Source organism: Pangasianodon hypophthalmus, chromosome 13 (assembly GCF_027358585.1).
Source record: "Pangasianodon hypophthalmus isolate fPanHyp1 chromosome 13, fPanHyp1.pri, whole genome shotgun sequence".
Taxonomy (NCBI): domain Eukaryota; kingdom Metazoa; phylum Chordata; class Actinopteri; order Siluriformes; family Pangasiidae; genus Pangasianodon; species Pangasianodon hypophthalmus.
The window spans coordinates 19821576-19845970 of NC_069722.1; the positions used below are offsets into that span (position 1 = coordinate 19821576).

At 38.8% G+C, this 24395-nt stretch overlaps 1 protein-coding gene across 4 annotated transcripts; it reads right to left on the reverse strand.

The window, feature by feature from the left end:
* Nucleotides 1–13709: 13709 nt before the first annotated feature.
* On the reverse strand, nucleotides 13710–22942 carry cdk5r1a (cyclin-dependent kinase 5, regulatory subunit 1a (p35)). Of its 4 annotated transcripts, none has more exons than XM_034309790.2 (3): nucleotides 22804–22942; nucleotides 18724–18836; nucleotides 13710–15126 (listed from the first exon to the last, which is right to left on the reverse strand). In XM_034309790.2, the coding sequence occupies exon 3, from the start codon at nucleotides 15038–15040 to the stop codon at nucleotides 14165–14167; it is 876 nt and encodes a 291-aa protein (XP_034165681.1). In that variant the 5' UTR covers nucleotides 15041–15126; nucleotides 18724–18836; nucleotides 22804–22942; the 3' UTR covers nucleotides 13710–14164. The 4 variants fall into 4 exon arrangements, with proteins under 4 accessions (XP_034165681.1, XP_034165682.1, XP_034165683.1 ...); XM_034309791.2 differs by having other exon boundaries at nucleotides 22778–22859; XM_034309792.2 differs by lacking the exon at nucleotides 22804–22942 and adding an exon at nucleotides 22556–22754.
* Nucleotides 22943–24395: the final 1453 nt, after the last annotated feature.

Genomic DNA, 24395 nt, shown 5'->3' on the forward strand with positions numbered 1-24395 from the left:
TTTACATACGCCTGATTCTTAATACTGTGTGTTATCTGGATGATCAACGACCGTTTTTATGTTTTGTGATAGTTGTTCATGAGTCCTTTGTTTGTCCTGAGCAGTTAAACTGCCCACTGTCCTTCAGAAAAATCCTCCAGGTCCTGCACATTCTTTGCTTTTCCAGGATCTTCTGCATATTTGACACCTTTCCTACAGCAGCTATATGATGTTGAGATCCATATTTTCGCACTTAGAACAACTGAGGGACTCATTCACAACTATTACAAAAGGTGCAAACATTCACTGATGCTCAAGAAGGCAACATGATACATTAAGAGCTAGGGGGGTGTAAACTTTTGAACAAGATAATCGGTGTAAATTGTTCTTATTTTGTCTTCTGGGAAACATGTAAATACCTTATGTAGCTTCTGAAGGGCAGTACTAAATGAAAAAAATAAAATCTTTAAACAAAATAATAATAATTTACACCAATCATCCTGTTCAAAAGTTTACATCCCTCCGGCTCTTAATGTATAGTGTTACCTTCTTGAGCATCAGTGAATGTTTGCACCTTTTGTACTAGTTGTGTACGAGTCCCTCAGTTCCACTGATGGAAAGGGGTCAAATATGCTAATAGGTGGGACTTGGCAATGACTAAATTGGGATAAATACGGACCACTTGTAATTAGATTAGCTTTTGTGATACGCAAGACAAAAAGGCATAGAACCACCCTCATCGGTGCATCATGGGTATTGGTGTCACACACCAATCTCAACGTTTTTTTAGGCCACTGTCATGAAAAATGTGTAAATTATTCGGTGCTGCAAAACAGAGAGATTTGTTTCTTCATGTTTGTACAAATTTAAACACTTTTTTGCCACTTCTCATACAGCGGTTTGTCTTTTGGTTGAGCCATAAAAGATAAATGAGAAATACACAGATCAGCCATGACATTAAAACCACCTGCCTAATATTGTGTGGGTCTCCCTTGTGCCACCAAAACAGCTCTGACTTGTCAAGGCACAGACTCCACAAGACCTCTGAATGTGTGCTGTGGTATCTGGCACCAAAATGTTAGCAGCAGATCCTTTAAGTCCTGTAAGTTGTGAGGTGGGGCCTCCATGGATCGGACTTGTTTGTCCAGCACATCCCACAGATGCTCGATCGGATTGAGATCTGGGGAATTTGGAGGCCAAGTCAACACCTTCAACTCTTTGTCATGTTCCTCAAACCATTCCTGAACAATTTTTGCAGTGTGGCAGGGCGCATTATCCTGCTGAAAGAGGCCACTGCCATTAGGGAATACTGTTGCCATGAAGGGGTGTACTTGGTCTGAAACAATGTTTAGGTAGGTGGTACACGTCAAAGTAACATCCACATGAATGCCAGGCTCCAAGGTTTCCCAGCAGAACATTGCCCAGAGCATTACACTGCCTCCACCAGCTTGCCTTCCTCCCATAGTGCATCCTGGTGCCATCTCTTCCCCAGGTAAGCGACGCACACACCCAGCTGTCCAACATGATACAGTGTTGGTATGGTAAGGCATTGTTATCTAGTTAAACATGCCATAAGTTACCTCACCACCTCACGTGGATGTTGTGAAATTAAATTGAGTTTTCATGTGGAATTTTGATGGCATACGCAGAGTTTAAAGTGTGAGCGTATGTCATACCGTGTAGCACACTGCGCATCTACACATCTATAGAACAACTGAAAATTCAATCCTGCACATATCACATTTATATTGTATTATATTTTTAATACAGTTATGGGAAAAAGAAAGTACACCCTCCTTCAATTCTATGGTTTTATTTATCAGGGCCTAAATAACAATTGTGTGGCCCTCACCAACTTCTATATACAAACAAATCACCTCAGGTGACAACAAAAAAACACAACAGATTTCAATATGTAGTTATTATTTTTCCCAAAATGTATCCCAACATTCAGAAACCAGGTGGGAAAAAATAAGTACACCCCTGTAAATCAGTAACATACGTAGAATCACCTTGCAACAATAACTTGAAGTACATGTCTTCTACAGGAATTTATCAGTCTCTCACATCGATTTGGAGAAATGTTTCATTGATGTTTGAGGCTATTCGTTTATGCAATTAAGCTCAATTAAGCTCAATTAAGATCCCACCACAGCATCTCAATGGGGCTATGACTTGGCTGTTCCAACGCCTTGATTTTGTTCTTCTTTAGCCATTCAGATGTCAAATTGCTTGGTGTGCTTGGGATCACTGTCTTGTTGCACGACCCAGAGTTCACGGGATAGGCTCCAGATCCACTATGATCCCGATAAAGCAGGTAAAAATTTGAATGAATGAATTTTCATATATCAAAGATTCACATTTTGAATTTGAACACATCCTGTACATCAGCACCCATTATTACCAGAATTGTTATTAGAGTCTCTGGCAGGAGGTAAAGGCAATTCCAACAATATGAGCGTGAGAGAAAACCAAAATAAACAATAAGCTCTGTAGTGATGGACCACAGGAACTAGAGAAAAGCAGTGACTGTAATTCTCTCTTATAGAATAATCAGAGAGGGAAACATCATTAATTATTTTAAACAGGAAGTTGTTTAATCAGTGATTGAACTTTTTGGAGTGCGTGTGTGTGGGTGTGTGTGGGTGTGTGTGTGTGTGCATTTTATGCTCTGATTACAAGCACAAGAGTTACAGTTCCGAAACCACAACACAATCTCCGAACAAAGGCTGAGGCTATAATTATACTGTGAGTAATGTCCACTCTCTCTCATTCTACTCACTGTGTGTCACTGGCAGGCACAAATAATCGAGCCCAGAGTTCTTGCTCATTGTTCCTGTCTTATGGGATTTGCTCCTGATTTATGTGCTCTTTTAATACTCTCAGACCCCCCTATACTCCAACACCTTCTGCTCAATCCCCCTCAACTGCTATAAAACCCCACCCCTGTGGAGCTTTAACAGGAAGTAGATCAGAAGGAAGTGAGGGCGGTGATTGTGTTCATGTTTCCTGTGCTGTTCTGAATCAATGGACTGTTAAAAAAAAATCCCTGCCAAACTTCATTAACTGCCACACACACACTACAAACACATACACACAACACAGAGTGTGTGCATGTGTGGCCTATTCTATGGCACTATTTCATATCAAATATTAAATAATATTGCTACTAATGTAGTATGCTAATGCTTATATTATACAATCAGTGTTTTAGAAGGCAGCGCTTAGACATCTGTTGTATGCTAAGAGTCAACAACACCAATGCGTTAGTATGTGAATACACCAGCTATTCCTCGCTATAAATAAAATGGCAAGTCAAAAACAATTGCAAATAATTTGTGTCCTCTCTTCCCCATTGTTGCCCACCACCTTTTTTCAGACTGTCGCACAGGAATATGGGATATACACGACAGGGAGGGACGTCCTATGGAAGCCCTGAAGCCTTTAAATAAGTCATTATTCAGATTATTTCGATGTACTATCTAGGAAAAAGCACACAGAATAAGAGTTCTAAGAGAATATTGAATAAATTAGTCTCATTTACAGATTGTATGCTTTTAAATATTAAGTCAAAGGAGCAAGATATGTCAAAAGAGATGGAAATAATGAGAAATTAAAATAATGACATACTATTTAAGGAATAAAACATGCCGTTTTACAAAAATAATCCATGCCACGATGGCATTACTGTCCCAAAGTAATTTATTTTTGTATAACAGCAAGGCCTGAAGTGTGTTATTTACTGACAGTTCCAAAGCACTGACAGTGGAGACTCCTTCCATAAATGTTCATGAAACATCCAATAATCTTTATGGTAGGGTGTCCACTATATAATTCCGTGTGTATGAGCTGTTACTATAGAAACGATAACATATTAGAATGACTGCATTAATATTGGAACATAGGGATCAATGAGGCATCTGCAGGAAGTGTATTAACTGATATGGAAAATTCAAAACACCAGAAATGGTTAATAAAGGTTAATAAAGGTCAATTCATCTCAAACTGGATTGGTTGCCCTTAAACTTAACCTACTCTGAAATCTTAGCAGCTATTGGGCCACTGTATGCATTGGCTTTCATTTTATTGGTTACACTTGGTGGTCATTTTATTGGTTACAGGGTGCTGAATAGAACAAAAATATATTATTAGTAACACATTAAATGTGTAATCCAATGTCTAAAAAAATGTTTTTTAAAGAATAGTTTAATTGTTACCTTTTATAACTTCTGGGTCAGCATTAACAAAACTACTCCTACACAACTCCTGCAGAAGGTGTGTATTCACGGCTTGGTTGTGAGGAGAATTTACCCTGTAAAGAGGAGAACTCAGAAGATGATTATGTGAAATATTGGTATTTAGTGCACGATACCAAAATGTCATTACATAATATTTGTATAAACAGTCTTAACTAGTTCGTGGATCATATTTGTGAGGGATGGTTTCTGAATTGTGGCTTTACCAACTTCTCTAGCTCAAGAGAACTCAGTGAACAGCAACATCTGTTAGCATTTTCCTTTTGGGATTACCACACTCCATCACCTTACTTTTTTTCATATTAAGTTGAATATACTGCAATGGTGATATTATGTGCCCTTTTGAGCCTTTTTGGGTTATTTGTGGACACTTCCTGTGTCCTCTGTTGCAGCATCTCCACTTTTCTTTCGAGCGCCTCTAGACGCTGCAGAGTCTCTTGCTGAAGAGTGGAAAACGCATCCAGCTTGGAAGTCAACTGGTGAAGCATTCTGACCTGAAATCAGTTGCTTTATCAAGTCGTTTGTGCTTATTGAACTCACTGTAGGTTGTTGGTTGTTGGTCCATGTTACCCAGTGGTGTAGAAAATCTATTTCTTCTGCCATTCTAATCTGCTATTGATAACAAAATGAGGAAAAGAGATTTCACACAATGGAGCACAGCGGTGTTTGAAAATGACATCTTTGAAAAAAGAGTTAGAGCATGTTCCATGTGCTGAAGAACCTGCAACTTGACAGTCTTTTCATGGAGTGTAAGTCAAGTGTGATAGCTTCAATTTGTTCGAGGCTGTGTTGTTATTAACGTCATCCTGCCCTGCTACAATCTATGCTCACGTGCTGCTGGTGTAGTTTAATGCATGTGTGATTTGCATGTGTGATGTATGTATGTATGTATATGTGTGTGTTGAACAGATTTTACTCTTAATCATTCTAATTCATAGCAAAAAGTCTGTGTATTTATCACACTACCATATTCATGCTTGTCTAGCGATTTGAATTATGGAATTGTCCTCTGAAAAGGACACCAGAGACACTATGAGTAGTGACAGGCGACTGCTTGAAATATGAACATGGCAGCTGTATTATTAAGTACAGCACCTCAGTTAAAAAAAAAAAAAAAGAGGCAATCACCTTGCTGGTAGAAACCTTAGCCTGGTCTCTCTCTCTCTCTCTCTCTCTCTCACACACACACACACACACACACACACACTTCATTTTCTGCCATTTGTCCAGTATTTTTGTCTTGTGTGACTTTGATCTTTGCAGCCATTTAACTCCCAGAAGACTTTGCTGTCCAGTAATTACCCCTATCAGACACACACACATACACGCACACAGTGTTTTAATGTATGTGACAGAGGTGATGTTCAGCTCTTTTTTCATCTCAGAAGAAAAGTAGAACAAACATGTGAACCCGTGAACCTTACATGCTTATTATGAAATTGTTCATGTTAGCATATGTGAAGAAGAAAGAGGATGTTTGTGGTGTACCATTTTCCACACACACACATACACACACTGGTCATTGAACACCCAAACTTAAAACAGTTAGTGACATTAGTAACATAAAGGAGACAGAGTCAGGTTTTCTGTTTTTATTCAAACCAATATGACAGATAAACCAAAGGGCTAGGCAATACTCAGCGACATGAGGCAGGCAAATGGTCAGGTGATCGTTAAACAGGCATAAAGTAAATGTGAAGCAGGCTATGGTCAAAAAAAAAGAGTCCAGGTTATAGAAAGGGAGGCGCATGATCGTAAACAAGTGAGTTCTATTAGTATTCAGGTGATGTTGGCCCGGGGTTCGGGATTCAGGGGTCGAATCCCATCTCTGCACTTTGTGCGTGGAGTTTGCATGTGCTTCGGGGTTTCCTCCGGTTACTCCAGTTTTCTCCCCCCAGTCCAAAGATATGTGTTGTAGGCTGATTGCCATTTCCAAATTGCCTGTAGTGTGTGAGTGTGTATGCGACCCTGTGTAAGGTACGGAAGCTTGGAGCTTGAGTGGAGGTCATGTGACAGGGTTGTGTGCTGAGGATCATTGATGTTTGAGTCTAACATGAGGGAGGGAGGTTTTGGGACATTAAAGGTAGGGTCAGTGATTTTGGTGGAAGCTTATTGGTTACTCAAATACCACATACAACCCACTAGGACACCTAAATGCATTTTCCTCTGAGCTGACTTTCAAAAAAAAAAATCCCTGACACTGTGCTCATGTACATGTGCAGTACACACAGCCCCATGAAGACGGTTTGTTTTGTTGTCCTGTAGTGTTATCAGTGTAACTGTGAATTAGTGTAAGCTCAAGTCCAGCCAAATGTTCCTGATGATGATGTGATGAATCACGTGATGAACGGCACAGTGATATCGGCAAGCTGTTTGTTTTAGGTAATTACCAGATTGAGGAATGCGGATATGCTGGTGATTACGGACAACAGGAAGTGCATAATCAGATTAGTTTGTGAACAGAGAACAGAAAGTTTAACAAGCAGAAGAGATGGAGAAGGACACTAGTGCACATTCATACCGTGTTTATTATTACATACACACACTTGTTCCCGGGTTAAAAGATGAGCTGGCAGGTGAAAAGAGGGGGGGATCCATAATCATAGAGCAGGTAAACAGAAAAACACTATACCTAGAGAATATGTCCCAGAATCATCAAGCCTTATCACAATCCTCAAATTATTAATTAAATTAAATACAATTTTTCTTCATATAGCACTTTTAATAATATACATTACCACAAATCAGCTTTACTCAAATCTGAGAAAACAAACAAACAAAAAAAAAGCATTAAACCTTTAGTTTTCACTGAGTTAAAAAGGTTCTACTTTACTGATATTTTTGAAAACATATTTTTCATCAACTTCTTTTTTTTATTAATTATTGTCTACATGAACAGCGTTTTCAAAAATACCTCTCAAAAAAAGACAAAAATGATGTGAAAATGCTCACACCAGCACACCAGCCCAGTGATAGTATGTCATAAACTGTTAAGTCGGAGTCGTCGCACATTCATAACACATGCAACACTGAAATTGTCACCTGGAGTTTCACACTCTGACAGTAAACTTTGAAAACCCGGAAACAGTTTTCAGAAACGAGAAATTCAGATGTATCCTGTCTCAATTGTTAATCGCCTGCCAAGCTGCCACTGCTGGGCCCTTGAACAAGGCCCTTAACCCTCAGTTGCTCAGTTGTATAAATGAAATAAATGTACGTTTCTCTGGATAAGGATGTCTGCCATATGCTGTAAATGTAAACGTTGTTTTAAATGTTGTTTTAAATCAAAAAGCAATGACTAAAATATGACTAATGACTAAAATAATCATCACATTTCATAGATCACTGCATTTTTTAAATTATTTTAAAGGCGTAGAACTTTTCCTATATTAATTTAAATTTTTACTACTACTACTATATCTACTATAAAATGACATATTTAAGCTAGAACTACTATATTCTGTACTGTGTATCTAATTAGTGTGAGGAAATACTGCACATTATGATCAACTTTGTGCTAATATAACAGAAAATCCCATGAACACAATAGTCACAATGACTATTATTGGATATAATAGGAGTAACTGGACAAATCAAATCTGCTTATACATATACTGTATACTCATGCTTTACTCTTCAGTGCTAATGAAGGTGTTGTGAGAATTTTTTTTTTTAAATAGTCTTTGCATGCATGGTGTGTAGCAGACTTGAGTGGCAGGAAATGGTCACTGCACAAGGAGACTGCACACATTCACATCATCAGCATTTCTGCAAGAATAGCCTAGATAATGCATCAGACAAACCACGGCGTGTGAAAAAAACCCACACAGCTACATGAGAAATTGCACACAAACACACACACACACACACACACACATTTTTATACGCATGCAATATTACTACATATACAGTATTAATGTTTGTCAGTTTACAATCCCAACACCCTGTGTTTAAATTTCCTAACTTTAGTTCATGACTGTCACAGTTACTAGGTGAACTAAGATTCAGCTGTGAAGCAGGTGTGTGTAGAGGAAACAGAGAACTGAAAACAGCGCACCAGCGTTTGAATCCGGAAAGTACTTTTGGTCAACTAAATTCTGTCTGAACCATATAATAAAAAAAAGTGGTGAATGGTGAATGGCAGTGGCTTTTGCATCCATTGTTTTACAGAGTCTGTTTTGCTATCCAAAAGCAAAGAGGACAATGAGAGACTCTAGTCACCTAAACCACAATCTGTTCTCACTACTGCTCTCAGGCAAACACTACAACAGCCTGAGAACCAACGCTGAGCATTTCATGAACATTTCACAACCTAATACACATGATTAGGGCTCTGAATGAAGCAGCCGTAATTTCCTTTATCTCCGTTTTATGGACACACTCTCACTAACCCATCTGCATCTACACCCATCTGTGTCTTGTGCTTTATGTGCCTTATTTGCACTTTGTGATGTTTGCACAGCTTGGCAACTCGCAATTAAGACTTTCATTGCAAGAATTATGCACCGTATAGCTCTGTGAACGTGACAAATAAAGAACTGAACTTGACCTTGAGCTGTCTTTGAAATTGAGTTTGTCTCTGTCTTATAGCGCTTTTTTCCACAAATTTCTCTGATTAATACCTCCGGCTGAAATTGCTTCCCTGCCAGCACAAAAATCTTTGGAAGGGTAGGGTCAATCTGCAGGGTCTGTCAAAGTTTCTCAAAAGTGTTGGGTATTTTAAATAATGTAATCTGTTTTAAACAGCAATTTAGTTATTGTATAGTTCTTATTATTGCTGTTTAGATTGATTTTACATTTCCTCCCCATGATACATGTAAAATTCTCTATCTTCTAGTCAGGGTAAGTCCTAAATAAATTCCTGTTTATCATCATTATCATCATCATTATTATTATTATTATTGCCCCTTAGTGCCTTTTATGAATAGTGTAGAAATACATTCAGCCTCAAAAAAATGCATGACAGCATTTCTGCTTTTTTTTTTTTTTAAAAAAAACTCCTCTGTATTTTCCCTAAAGATTAACCTATTGTCACGCTTCTGTTTGGTTGATCATTTGGTGAAGAAGCACTATTAGTTATCACTTATAATTAGAATCTCTACTTCATGATAGTGTGCCAGTCAGCCACTTTTAACCTAATTATAACAGCATACTGGTTGCTCTGAATGACTCGTATTAAACTAACATGAGTCTAACAGACATGTGGTAAGTTGGCTAGATGATTTAATTAACACCAGTCACTGTGAGGGCTGTGAAACACGATAACATTTGACATGCAAAGACTAATTTATTCTTGTGTTATTGATGGCTAACATGAGTTTACTAATTATATAGTGTCATTGCTCGTGACTGGTTGCTATATTAGCAACTGGTAAGGCTTAGACACTATATGGCCAAAAGGATGTGGACACCTGACCATAACATTCATATGAGGTTTGGGTCAAATTCATGTCTTTGTATGCTGTAAGTTTACAATTTCTTTCCACTGGAACTGCTGTAAGTGGCCTACTAATGTCCCTGTGCAATAAGTGAGGTCCATAAAGACATGATTTTCCAAGGATGGTGTGGAACTTGAGTGGCCTGCACAGAACCCTGTCCTCAACCCCACTAAACACCTTTGGGGTGAATTGTTATGCGAACATTATACCAGGCCTTCTTGCCAGACATCAATGGGCAAATCCCTACAACCATTGTCCAAAATCTAGCGCAAAGTCTTCTGAGAAGCATGGAGGCAGTTACAGCAGTGAAGGAGGAACAACTCAATATTAATGCAGATGGTTTTGGAATGGGGCGTGCAATGATCAGGTGTTCACATACTTTTGGCCATATAGCGTATCAACATAATGTCCGTGGGCTGGTTTGGGCCCAATAAATATCCTGTGGGCTATAATAATGAAAGAATCGGAAAACAAATACAGCATTTGGCCAGAAGTATGTGGACACCTGACCATGACCCCCATATCTGGGCCTTCCCCAAACATTTGGAGTTGGAGGCATATGATTGTCTTTGTATGCTTTAGCATTATGATTTCACTTCACTGCAGCTAGAGGGCCTACCTCGAACCTGTTCCAGCATAACGATATCCCAAAGCAAGATCCATAAAGACATGGTTTGCCAAGGTTGGTGTGGAATATTGGTCTGTGGCCTGCACAGAGGACTGACTTCAACCCCACTGAACACCTTCGGGATGAGCTGCGTGCTAGGCTTCCTCTCCCGACATCACTGCCTGACCTCACTAATGCTCTTGTGGCTGAATGGACAAATTCCCACAGTCACGTTCCAAAATCTTGTGGAAAGCCTTCCCAGAAGAGTGGAGGCTGTTACAGCAGTAAAGGGGGCATGCGGGGGACGACGATCCATGTTAAAGTAATAGGATGTTCAACATACACATACAGGTGTAATGGTCAGGTGTCCACATACTTTTGGCCACATAGTGTAGCTACATAAATAAACTCATGGCCTCTACTGACAAAACTTATTAATGCTAAGTAATTCTTCTAAAACTGTTTTTTGTTTTGTTTTGTTTGTTTGGCTCACTTGACTAATTCTAATGTGGCTTTTAACCTAAAATGACCCCTGGATTATATTCTGCATCCATAAAAAGAGACTTGTATACAGACACAATCCACTGTTTCAATGCAACAGAAAGAAAACCAAGGGTTTGCTTGACCATCATGTAAGCATTGTTGTATGTACGTATATGATTTGTGTGTGTGGTTGTGTGTGTGGTTGTGTATTGTAGGCTGCACTGAGAAGAAGGGTGCAGACCGAGGGTGAGACTGTGTGACACATGAGCAGAGGCGTCTCTGCTGCCAGGGAAGAGAGTGTTTGTCCTAAGCCTGTATTACATCACACACACACACACACACACACACACACACAGTGTAAAATAAAATAAAACGTGAGATATGGGTGCATGTAATTCAGACAGACAAGAGTAAGCAGTTGCAGAGACAGTGCGTCCACTCACTAACATCCCTAATGGATTCTAGTCGAGGCCATGTCCCTACAGTAATGATGTCACTACCATTCTCTCTGTTTGTGTGTGTGTTTGTGTGTGTGTGTGTGTGCCATTTGAGAGTCCATTATAAGGGGATGTGTTGAATAAGTAAATAAGAGCTGAGCATACAGACTCAAACTTTGTTTCGTAGTTAATCTATCTATAAATAAAAATAGCATTTTTAATAATATATACTGATTAAAGATTGTTCAATTTAACAGCCAGCTGATGATGTCATAAAGGACACTGACCAATCAGGAGCTTCAATTTAACACATATTCCATGGAACTACACACATTAAAACCTACTATATTACTCACATTAATCAAACTCTTTCTTTCTTTCTTTCTTTTCTTTTGCACTATTATTGGACACTGCCTTGCTGCAGTGCATTGTGGGAATGACCACATTGTGTGTGGTCTATGAGAATTTTGAAAGAATGAGCCACATTTCTCTAATAAACTTACCAAAACTGTGTATCTGGCTCCACCTAATGGATACCAGGGGGCATAACACTTGCTGAGGTAATTCAGTACACTGAAATTCCAGGTGTCTTATTATATTAGGACTTTATTAGGAGATTGATATGATATGATATGTGATATGGATCACATAATTGGTGCAGATTTGTCAGCTGCACATTCATGCCACAAATCTCCCATTCTTCCATAGAAGGAAACTGAAATGGTTGTTTGAAATGACTTGTGTGTTGTGACATGGTGCAGGATCATGCTGGAAGTAGCCATTATAAGATGGGTAAACTGTGCCCATAAAGGGATAGGTATTAAGGGGAACAGTGTGTGCCATGAAAGTATTCCCCACACCATTACGCCACCACCACCAGCCTGAACTCTTGACAAGGCAGGTTGGGTCCATGGTGATGTTCTTGATGCCAAATTCTGACCATGTCATCTGCATGTTGCAACAGAAATCAAGATTCATTAGACCAGGCGACACTTTTCCAGTCTTCAACTGTCCAGTTCCAGTAAACTCGTGCATACTGTAGCCTCAGATTCCTGTTCTTCATGGAGCATCCTTAAGGTTTGATGTTGTGTGTTCTGCTCACCACAGCTACAAAGAGTGATTATTTGATTTATTGTACCATTCCTTGTCAGCTTTGAACTAGTCTGGTTCTTTTCCTCTGACCTCTCTCATTAACAAGGCTTTTCCTCCAGCAGAACTGCCACTCACTAGATGTTTTTTTTTTTTTTTTTGCAACTTACTTTACCTTTTGCTGCACGCACAAACATCCCATGGTCAAAATCCCTGAGATCGCATTTTCCCCCATTTTGATGATTGATGTGATTAACTCGAGCTCTCGACCCGTATCTGCATGATTTCATGCATTGTGCTACTGCCACCTGATTGGCCGTGTATATGCGCACACAGACACACAAACGTTAACAATGCTGTGAAACCCTTGGTTTAATCCCTCAACCTGGAGAAGCATATAGGTCACATGAGGCCATTTTGATGCAATGTCTGGAGTGCAGGATTTACATTAAAGCCTTGTGGTTGAATTGATTTCTGCCCAAGGTCAAATCATTGTTGTAAATTGGTCGATATCAGAGTTCTGTGAACCCCAGGGGTCAGATCTCCCCATGGCCACTGGGCAATACGAGTACACTGTGATGCCTTATGGACTGGCCAATGTCCCAGCTGTGTTCCAGTTCCTGTACACCAAGTCTGAGGTGTACCAATTTCACCTCTCAGGTTGAGTGCTGTCACATGCGGTTGCATATGTGTGGAGGAGCTTTAAGTGCATTTACCATCTTCACTGACTGTCTTCACGTACTGTATTTATTCTCTGTGTTCATTACCAGTTTTTCTTCATTCGCGGAGTTCATTCAGTGTGCTTGTTTGCTGTGTTTATTCACTGTTGATTCACTATGTTTATTCACTATCTTTGTTCACTGTGTTGGCTCACTGTGTTTATTCACTCCGTCATCACTGTTTTATACTTTGCAATAACCCTTAACCTTAATGTGCCCTTAGAATTCGGTCCTTAAACAGAATTCCAGCATACACAGTATCTGTCCTACCTAGGCAGCGAATGGACTCGTGTAGAATAGTGCATTTCAAAGCATCCATGATCATAACAATATGGTGCATGTCGAATAACTCATTTTATCAGGGCATGATTATGCTGCCCAAACATGTTGCCTACCTAGTTAACCTTCCACCCAATGGAACACAAGTGCAGCGGCGCCATTTTGAAGTGCTTCCAATAACAATGCATGTATAATGTATGAGTTGTTATACATGTAACAATATATGTGTTAGATTTTGTGATGTGTCATGTGACTGAGCGACACGGCTAACACGCTATTCTGACTTGATTTGTGATAATGATATGGATTCCCATTCAGTTTGTGATTCAAATTCAGGTCTATAATCAGTTGATGATTCAGATTATAATTCATACTATAACTCACACACTTCATTTTGACAGATTTGCACACACACACAAAATTGTGCAAAATAATGACAGTTTAATGACACTTTAATTAAAACACCCAATGAACTAAACACTGTTCACCCGAATGGTATAAAAATATAAAACTATCATTTATGCAATAAAATACTGCTGCAGTTTATTCTTGTCTGATCACGACCATAACTATTTTAATAACCAATACTACAAATAAATTATTAACAAAAGGACTAAAAGTGCTTTAAATGTGACATTTGTTAAATAAAACACAGTTAAAACACAGTTTCATTCATAATAATCATAATAATACTTCACTAAGTATTTCTGGAAAGGTGCCTGTGTGTTGAGAAGTTTGAGGAAAGGTGGTGATTTGAGAAACTACTCCATAGATGCATCTGGTATTAATCAATGCTGGCAGCTTCAGAGTGTCTTCAGCCTTACACACGCGCACGCACACACCACACGCACACACACACACAAACACAGCATGGAGTTTATCGATCAAGAGGTACTCTCTCCCCTTCCCCTCTCTGACTCTCGCTCTTCAGGTCAGCGAAGACCTGTGTGAAGTAGCGTGGGTCAGCATTTAGCTTTAGCATGTTAGCGCTGGTGCAGTGGATGATCTGCAGACACCTATCCCAGAATGCTTCTTTGTCCTGCTGCAACAGAAAGGGCTTGAGTGGGTAGGAGATCTCGCTGCCCATGTAAGAGTAGCTCAAGTATAGGCAGGTGAGCAGTTCTAGGCGCAGCTCGCGTTCACTCCCCACCTCGGCAGAGACCACTGCGCGGCACAGCATGTAGAGGAAGACCACACTTGGCGGCGAGATAAAGGCCTGCTCCTGCCAGCCCTGCAGCAAGAGGGCGCGGTCCACGCCACGCAGCCACAGTGCCGGGTCGCCTGGCGATAGACGCTTAAGTCGGTAACACCGACGGCACAGGAACTCTCCCAGACTGCGCAGCAGCTCGCTGGTTGATGCCTGTACCAAGATCCGCTTCGATGATCTGGAACCTTCTGACCCATCCTGATCCTCGAGGGCGGCGCTCGCAGCAATGTCACTGGTGGTTTTGGAATTTGGAACATTTAGCCCTCCCTCTTGTGCGAACACTGACAGGTTAGCGTAGGACTGGGACTTCTTGAGGTTTAGGTTGCCATCGAGGCTGACACTAACCCTAACGGCGCGCTCCTCCTGACTCCCTCCTCCTGCAGGGAGCTTCTTCGACCCTTTCCGTCTTGCTGAAACAGCTACGATGCGTTTCCATGGTAACACGCCTATCACTGATGAGCGTTTGGTGTTCCTGCTGTTCTGTGCTGCCTCGTCGCACAGCGCCGCCTTCCGGTAGCCTGGTGACACTGACAGCGTCGTTCCCATGATACTCAGCGCTCATACAGTGATGCAGGGGAGTAATATTGTCCCTCACTCCAAGTCACAATGTGACTGCTGAACTCAGTCTGCACCTTAACACGCAAACAAAGGCTGATTAAATTAACTCCCACTGGTCATTAACATTCCAGCAGAAAAATATAGTGCAAAAATATTAATATTAACATTTTTAAAATCAGCAAAGACAAAGAGTAAATATCACCACCTGAAATCCCTGATCCCACTGAATGCTTTCATGTCATTCTTTTAGACTATATTATTTATTATGCAGTCAGTTATAAATAAGTTTGGACTGACTAAACAGTGTGAGACGAACTCAGAATGCACTCCATGACGTCAGTAGCAGTTTTATATAAAGACACGGGCTTTCACGTAAAGTTTCGAAGGAGTGAATTTGCTAAATATGTTAGCAGACTGGACTTGGACCAGAAGTTTGTATCATGTTATGATATAAAAATGATACATACCTAGGGGTGTGTTTGGCACAGAGTGCACCTAAATGCACCAACTGCTACTAGTTTAATCACATTGTAACAAAGCTCCTTCAGTAATATTGAATCTACAAGCGTATTTGTGTATACTTATGAACAGGCAGGGGTGTCGCAAGTGTCACAATAAGACGGCATATGTAACATCTCAATTATACAACTGTAAACTAATTGATGCTTTTAGCTAACATTAGCTATTTTTCCATATGGCATAAAAAAAATGCTGGATGGAAACACCAACCAAAGTAATTCAAATAAAATCTCCAAAATGCGCATAAAAAACGGATGCGCTCAACTGAGGTGGATCATTTTTTTGTTCGATAAGAAGATATGCGCATAAACTACAATGGAAACACATTTACCAAATAAATTCCTTGATGCGCATCAGAAAAGTCATGTGACTTTGCCTCAACAAATCATGTGATTGGATAATTGGCTCTGAAAAGTAAAAATGGCGGTGAGCGAGAGGTATGTTTGGATAGATGACAATTTCAGAACATTTTTGAGCACAATTTTTGAAAACAAAACTGACTTCAATTCGTGATAGAAATCATCAACGTGAATTGTGCAGATTTTCCAAGAAGTGCGAGCAGACATGATCCTTAAAGGATACGAGGAACCTTGGACTATTTTATGAAATAAATGGACAGCCTTAAGTAGTGATATATGACAGATATGTGACGATTTTGTTCTCTTGAACACGTGGGATGGAAATGGTGCTTTATTCGCGTATGTTTTATGCGCTATTCCAAATTTTTGCATAAGTTAAATTCGTAACTTGGATGGAAACATAGCTATTGAAGCTCCTTTACCATACGCTCTGGATGATGCAATTCAAGATACAATCATAAAGCTGTAGACTCTATGTTTGATGACAGACATTTCAATCATCCAACTTGATAGCCACTATGATATATATAAAATCTATCAGCGATTCCCGATACTATCGTCGATCATCTGCAGCCTAATATCGGCACTACTGACAACAATGGCTGTGATCTATCTACTGGCCGAAGTGTAAAGTTGTAGCGTAGGTGAAATATATTAAAGAAAGTAGTAATGGACACAAATAAATTAATAATGTATAAACAAATTTTACTGGATGTACAGTTACTGCATTCCTACCAGTATACTGAGAATACACAAATATAGTTTATATTCCTGTGGGCTAATCTACTTGGTATGAGCTGAATTCATAAATTCAGGGACACACTGAAGGACAGTTGTCCATGTTTGTTTGAAGTGTGTTAGATCCTTAAGGTTGGTAGTGTGATGAATTTGATCCTTGTGAGAGTTAGGGTCTGGGTGTAGCCTCCCCAGGGTGGTGGGGTCTGGATGTGGGGGGTTGAGAGTCACTTACTGACAGCTGCGTCCCCCTGATTTTTTAAAATGGCTGCCACAGCACTGCTAGAAACATTATACTCATAACTATCTTAACTGTGGAAGCCACTGCCAGTTTTACAGTCAGGTGTTTTTATATATATAATTTGACACAATGTGTCAAATCTAAACTTTTGGAAAGTTTAGGGTACAAGTGATAATTACAAGTAAGATTAGCTCTTCCCGCTTTACACACAGGGAGAGAGTGTCATGAAGTAGGCCTGTGGAGATTGAGACACTGAAATTTTGTATCATCAGTTATTTTGTATCACAGACTGTAGCAACAAAACCAAATATTTTTAGGCTTCTTAGGAGAAAGGCTTCATAAGACATGTATAAAATTATAAAACTTCATTCATGGCTAAGCTCAAGTCCCTGATCTGTTAGAGCTAGGCCATATATATACATTACAACAACAACAAAATAATAATAATAATAATAATAATAATAATAGGAAGTGTTGGTAGTATATCAGTCAAGGCTGTCTATTTATACACTAATAACTACAGTAACATCTTTATTTTAAAATATAAATCTGTTAAAACTGTCAGTGATGTGCTAACTTTGCATTCTAGCTAAACAAAACAGCGCTCGCCACTAGCTTAGCTCGCTAGTGCTAACTGGATTTTTTCCACCGAATACTCAAAAATAGAAAGACTTTCATAAACCATTTGTAATAAACACACTGTAAAACAAAAGAAAACAAAGTTAGCTACCGAAACTGTTGCTGCTGCAGCTAGTTAGCATAACCTTGCCTAGCTTATTTGCATTAGCTCGTTTGCTAAACTGATGAAAAACAGCCATGTTGGATTGTAATTATAAGGATAAATGGGATATTAGGTACACTAACATAATATTATTATTATTATTATTATTATTATTAATAATATTAATAATAATAATAGTATCTATACAAACAGTAAACGTCATTGTGGCTATTCTGCACCAGTGGCATTATTTGTACATGACATAGGAATATTAATGCTAGAAAATTATAACACACAATTTCTCTGAATTAAAAAATGAAATCTAATAAGGAAATGTAAATATAACATAATGATTTTAGGCACATGGTGGTTTATTTTCTGACCTACAAACACAAAACAAGCCTAAGTGCATGAACGCTAGCATCGTTGCGCGATTCTTCTCAAAACTTTCGTATATCTACTAATATCCATTATATCTACTAATAATATATTTCTGTACTATCTACTGTATATTTATATACTAATTATTAGTCTACTAAAGTAACTTATAATTGTACTGTAAAACAAACAAAGAAAGAGTTTGCTATCAAAACTGTTGCTGCTGCAGCTAATTAGCATAGCCTTGCCTTGCTCATTTACATTAGCTCGTTTGCTAAACTGATGAAAAACAGCCATGTTGGATTGTAATTATAAGGATAAATGGGATATTAGGTACAACTTATTATTATTATTATTATTATTATGAATAATGGTATCTATACCAACAGTAAACTGCATTATGGCTATTCTGCACCAGCTGCATTATTTGGACTCTAATCTATGGCAGTGTAACACAGGAGCATTAACCCTAGAAAATAATAAAACAGAATTGCTCTGAATTTAAAAGAAAAAAAGTCTTGGGAAATGTAAACATCATATAATGACTTTGGGCACATGGTGGTTTCTTTTCTGACCTACAAACACAAAATGAGCCTAAGTGCATGAACGCTAGCATCATGAATAATTCATAACTTTAATATTGAGGTTTAATCCTACATGGCACACTGTATATGATGCTGAGCAAAACAACAGCAATGATGCAGAAACTCACACTCACCATGCAGGGGGGATTTCCGCGTGCCGTCGATAATATTCACAGTTTACTGCGCGTGCATGTTCCCGGTTGCGTTAAAGCCTCCTCTCAGTGCAGTGCAGCGTCAAATCAGCGATCTGAAACCAGCAAAGCCGTGTGTTAACGTGTGTGTGTATGTGTCTATGTGTGTGTGTGTCCACCGATTGCATTCTGCATTAAAGCTCTGCATGCACGTGTCTCTATTTCTATGCTCTAATACAGGCTATGTTTTTACCTCAGCACGCGCAGGATGCACAAGCATAAATTGTGCATAAAAGCATAAATAAATCCTGCGCACCGTTTACCCATTACCCATCTACATAATGACGACGATGGTGGTGGTGATGATCATCATGCTGTTGATGATGATGATGTTGATGATGATGATTCTGGGGAAAAAAAAAATCCAGAATGCACGCGCTAATAGATAGAGTACTAGAAAGGAGTGAAGGATGTGACTAACAGAGAGAGAGAAAGAGAGAGGGAGATGAGACAGGGAGCAGAGGCAGGGGAGGGAGGAGAGAAAGAGAGGTGATGGAAGGATAGAGAAAAGGGGAGAGGAATAGAGGAAGGGAAACAGGGAAATAAAGCCAGGTGATGTTATGATATGATATTTATGACCAACTACTGTAACAGTTTGTGTATTAATCTCCAAGTTTAAATTCAAATGTGATGCCTCATCATACAACCCCATTGTTGATTATTTTCCTATAACAGCACATCTCTGTGTTTTATTGCTCTTATACCATAGCAGTTTGCCTATCATTACAATTCCTCATTTATTAATGAACAATTCATCATATTTTTTTTCCATTTTTAGTTACATTTAATGTTGTAGTTAGTAGTTAGTTCCTTTGAATGTAAAAAGAAGAAAAAAAAAAACCTAACTACTGTGATATTATATGTAACTAAAAATGGGGGGAAAATACTATATATATATGTGTGTGTGTGTGTGTGTGTATTTTTGTGTACTTACTGTATTTGTAAAAAAAAATACAAATTCAATAAAAAAAGATTTTACATTCAAGAGAACACTCATTCCATCAGCTTCCTCTATTTTTTCTCTCTTTCGAAATGAATAAGACAAAAGAAATTGCAGTGCAGCTTGTCATGTTATTGAGAAAATGCAAATCGCTCAGTTCTCCATACAGAAGTCTCTCCTGCGGTGTAAATCGTACTCACATTATAGCTCTGACTCCTTTCATGAATGTTAAGTAAACTTCTCCTTACAGATCCCCCCATCCCCCCCAATAAAAGTCCCTGAGAATGAGTTGTTACTATAGGTTACTATAGAAGCAATAACATATTAGAACATGTACATTAATATAAACCTGCAATTTCAATTACAGCTGGAACTACTGTCCGAGCTGTAGTTATGTAAAGAATAACACGCAGTAGACAGTGCAGTTATATGAAAATAATCCGCCCCAGGGTGGTGTGATATGGCTCGACACAAAGTGGATTATTTTTGAACCAGACAGCAAGAGACCCATTAAAGTGAATGACAGAATTATATTCATGGTCTGACTGAATGTAGCTCATGATTAAACCCTGATGTAAAAAAGTAACACACACATGCATTTGAGACCAAAGATTTATATCTACACTAAAGACATTTAAACTCAATTTTTCAACTCCACACATTTCATGTTACCATAGATTTCCTGTGTTAAGTCAGTTAGGTTATCGACTTTATTTCCATAAGAGGTCATTTCACAATAATAGCTACGAGACTGATTTATTTCAACTTTTATTTACTATATTAGATTTTCAGTGGGTCAAAGATTTACATACGCTTTGTTAGTATTTAGTGGCGTTGCCTTTAAATTACGTGAACTTGAATCAAATGGTCAGGGTATGCTTCCACAAGCTTCTCACAATATCTTGCCAGAATTTTGCCCATTCATCCTGACAGCACTGGTTTGTGGGCCTCCTTGTTCAGACAAGCTTTTCTAGTTCAGTCCGCAAATTTTCACTTTGTTGTCTTTAAGCCATTTTGTTACAACTTTGGAGGTATGCATAGGCTCGTTGTCCTGATGCAGCCCCAATTACCACCAACTTTCTGGCTGATATCTTGAGGTGTTGCTTCAGTATTTCTAGATAATCCTCCATCATCTGTTTTCTGAAGGGCACCAGTCCCCTTTCCAGCAAGACACACTCACAACATGCTGCCACCCCCATGCTTCACCATTGGGATAGTGATCTTTAGATTAAAAGCCTCATGCTTTTTTCACCATTATGGCCAAACAGATCAATTTTTGTTTCATCTGACCAGAGACTACTCTAAAAGGCTAGGTCTTTGTCCTAGTAATAACCTGCAAACTTCTGTCTGGAGTATGGGGTTCTTCCTTTCAGGCTATGGTGCTATGGGACTCTCTTAATGGTGGATGTACGTACTTTGGTACCTGATGCCTCCAACTCCTTCAACAGGTCCTTTGTTGTTGTCTTGGGGTTCAGTTGAACCTTTCAGACCAAAGTCTGTTCATTTCTGGGAGTTAACTTGTGCCTGCTTCCTGAACAATGTAGTGATTTTTAGATTTGCAAACAATTGTTTGTACAGATGCTTGTCGTACCTTAGCCTAGTATGTAACGTACAGTAAATCAAACATAAATACATTTTTAAAAAAGTGATATGTATAAATCGTACAACTGCTTGTAAGCTATATATTTTGGGTACGACTGTTTCTAATCAGAACTTTTAAAAAAGAGCGAGACAGTGAACCTCATAACCGACTACAGTATTGGTCACTCTGCCCACAGGAGACACAAACGACTTGTCGTGTGCTAGTGAGAATGTAGTGTGATGCTGAAACAGCATCCACAGGACTTGGAAGTGGTGAAATCCTACAGGCAGCTTGAATGGCACCTAGACAACAGACTGGATTGGACACTTAACACTGAGGCAGTCTACAAGAAGGGACAGAGCAGACTCTTTCTTGAGGAAGCTCAAGCCCTTCAATGTACGCAACAGGACGCTATGCATGTTCTACCAGTCAGATGTGGCCGGCACCATCGTAGGCTGGGGTAGTGGCATCAAAGCACTCCGTGGAATCAGTTTTGCAGGACAGGATGCTGGCTAAACTGCTGCTCATCATGAACCTTGTCTCTCACCCCCTCCACAAATACCTAGTCAAGCAGCAGAGCACGTTCAGCTCCAGACTGATCCAGCCACGTTGCAGCAAAGAACGTTACAGGAGGTCCTTCATACCCACAGCTATCAGATTGTACCTCATCCACTCATCCATCCAACTCATCCACTCTGTGTTAGCTGTGTTATCTGCACTCTATTCATTATCATTTACTCTTTTTCTTATGGACATATTCTAATAATGATTCTAATTACCTTATGATCATAAGCTGTTCAGCAACCACTTTAACTTCTTTTGTTCCTACATAGCATTTTATTTTATTCCTATTTACTTAGTTTACTGACGTATGAGCACTGTCATCTGTGTTCGTACAATGTCTGTGTCCTTGTAATTTGTTGCTTATTGCACTGCTGCAACTAAAAATTTCCCTCAGGGATCAATAAAGTACTCTATCTGTCTATCTATCTATCTATCAAAGGGAGTCATGCAATGGACCATGGATGAGGGTTAGCACTAAAAATGGAAATATTCATCTGCTGTATTCATCTAAAGTTTAGACCTTGTAATTTCCAACCTTCTGACCTACTAGGAAAAAACGAAAATGCCCCTCAACTCTGAATTCCTACTCTGGGACTCAGGATGGTCTCCTCAACTTCGAGTTCAGCAAGTGACGTCAAATCAACATGGCTGCTCCCAGCATCAGCAGTAAACAAAGCAGCACTTCTTACCTTTAAATGAGCTGTGTTGTATATACAAATATTTCCTTGAGATCAATCAACATATAGACATATCAGCTTGTTAAAGTGATAACACTGAACATACAGTTCAGCGGAGAGAATGAAGGCACAGATTTAGTGTTATGTACAGTATTTGTGTGTGTGTGTGTGTGTGTGTGTGTGTGTGTGAGAGAGAGAGAGAGAAACCAGTTTTTTACAGTGCCAGATTCACACCTCCTGCTTTGTGCATGCATACTGACCACTCAGATCATTCTGAAGCTGTCTGTGCACGTGCTATCCTGAGAGGACGCCTTCATGACCCCATGACCCGGAAATGCATCGAAGTCCGCCATCTTTAAGGACGTATCAGTTGTCTAAATGAACTCAGACGAATATTAGAGAGTGAGGAAGCACCTGGGTGTCATACATCTAAGTCTTTTTTTTTATTTTAGTGTGTGACGTAAGGACAGCCCCAGGAAACACTCCTAATAAATAATACGATTAAAAAAAAGAAAAACATTGGTCTGTTATATTTTATCTGGCCATATGAGAGAGATATTGTACAATAATGTTTTTATTCAGTGTTAGCGCTCATGCTCCGTGTCCTAGGCTGTTGTTCTGTGATGTTTCACTCTCACTTCCGGGTTTTGTGACGTCATTACGCACCGTCGACTTCTTTCAATGGACTTCAACAACATTCAAACAGTAAAAAAAAAAAACACAGACACACAACACAGCCTTATTTATAACAATTGCCAGGGGGCTAACAAAATAATAATAATAATAATAATAATAATAAATTAAATAATTAATTAAAAAATAATTTATTATTATTATTATTATTTACAGATATGGTAAGATGTCATCAGCAGAAGCACAATTCTATTTGCTTTAGGATGTATGGAATATATTATGGTACTATAAAATTGTTATAGAAATAAAGAAATACATGGTTTTGAATGACCAAATTTACATTTATGAATGTGATACTTTTACTAATAAAAATAAAAGATTAATTATACAATACTTATTTGCTGTCTTTTCTTTCACGGTTATGGAAACCAAATAGCACATGCTGATAAGGAAAAATAAAATCAGATTGTATGCTGGTCTTAATGATATTACAGAGATCATACCAAAAGATTAAAGTGTGATTGTAATTGCGAAATAAATGAAGAGCTGTTTCTGATGAATTGTTACCAAAACAGCATTATTGTCTGTCATTTTTTAATTTTTGAATGAAAATCTTAAAAGAAACCTCTCTTTCTTTGTTAGATAGAAGATACGTCAATGGTAAGGTTCACACCTTTTCCCAGGAGATACTCTCAACCGGTCCTTTTCAATAAGAAATATATGGGACTATGATAAACTGTTCTTGTAATAAAGCCCAAATTGCTCTATTATTTTTGTCTAGGAATGGGCGAGAAGCAAATGTTCATTATAAAAATATTTAAGGAGTGTATCCCAGACAAAGTCAGGGTTCCATTAGTGTGTTTCTTAAAAGCATGCCAGCACCTGAAGGTATAGAATTAAAGACTGCTGAGAAGCGTGGTGTGTTTAGGTGTGGTGTATATTTCAGATTTTGTCAGGAATTCCTTGTAAGACAAAAGAAGCTCTTCAGAATTAAAAAGTTGACTTACCAGTAAAATATCACCCAAATTTCAACCCTGAGACTTTTCTTAATTTATACTTTTTTATTGTGGAATTGATTTACTGTGACTTTAAACTTTATTGGATGAATATTATACTTGGCTTTACTAGCTACTCATTCTGGTGAGCTAAAAAAATGAATACTGTGTGTGTAATGTAATCATATTATTAGCCAAGTATTACATTCACAAATGCAGGGTAG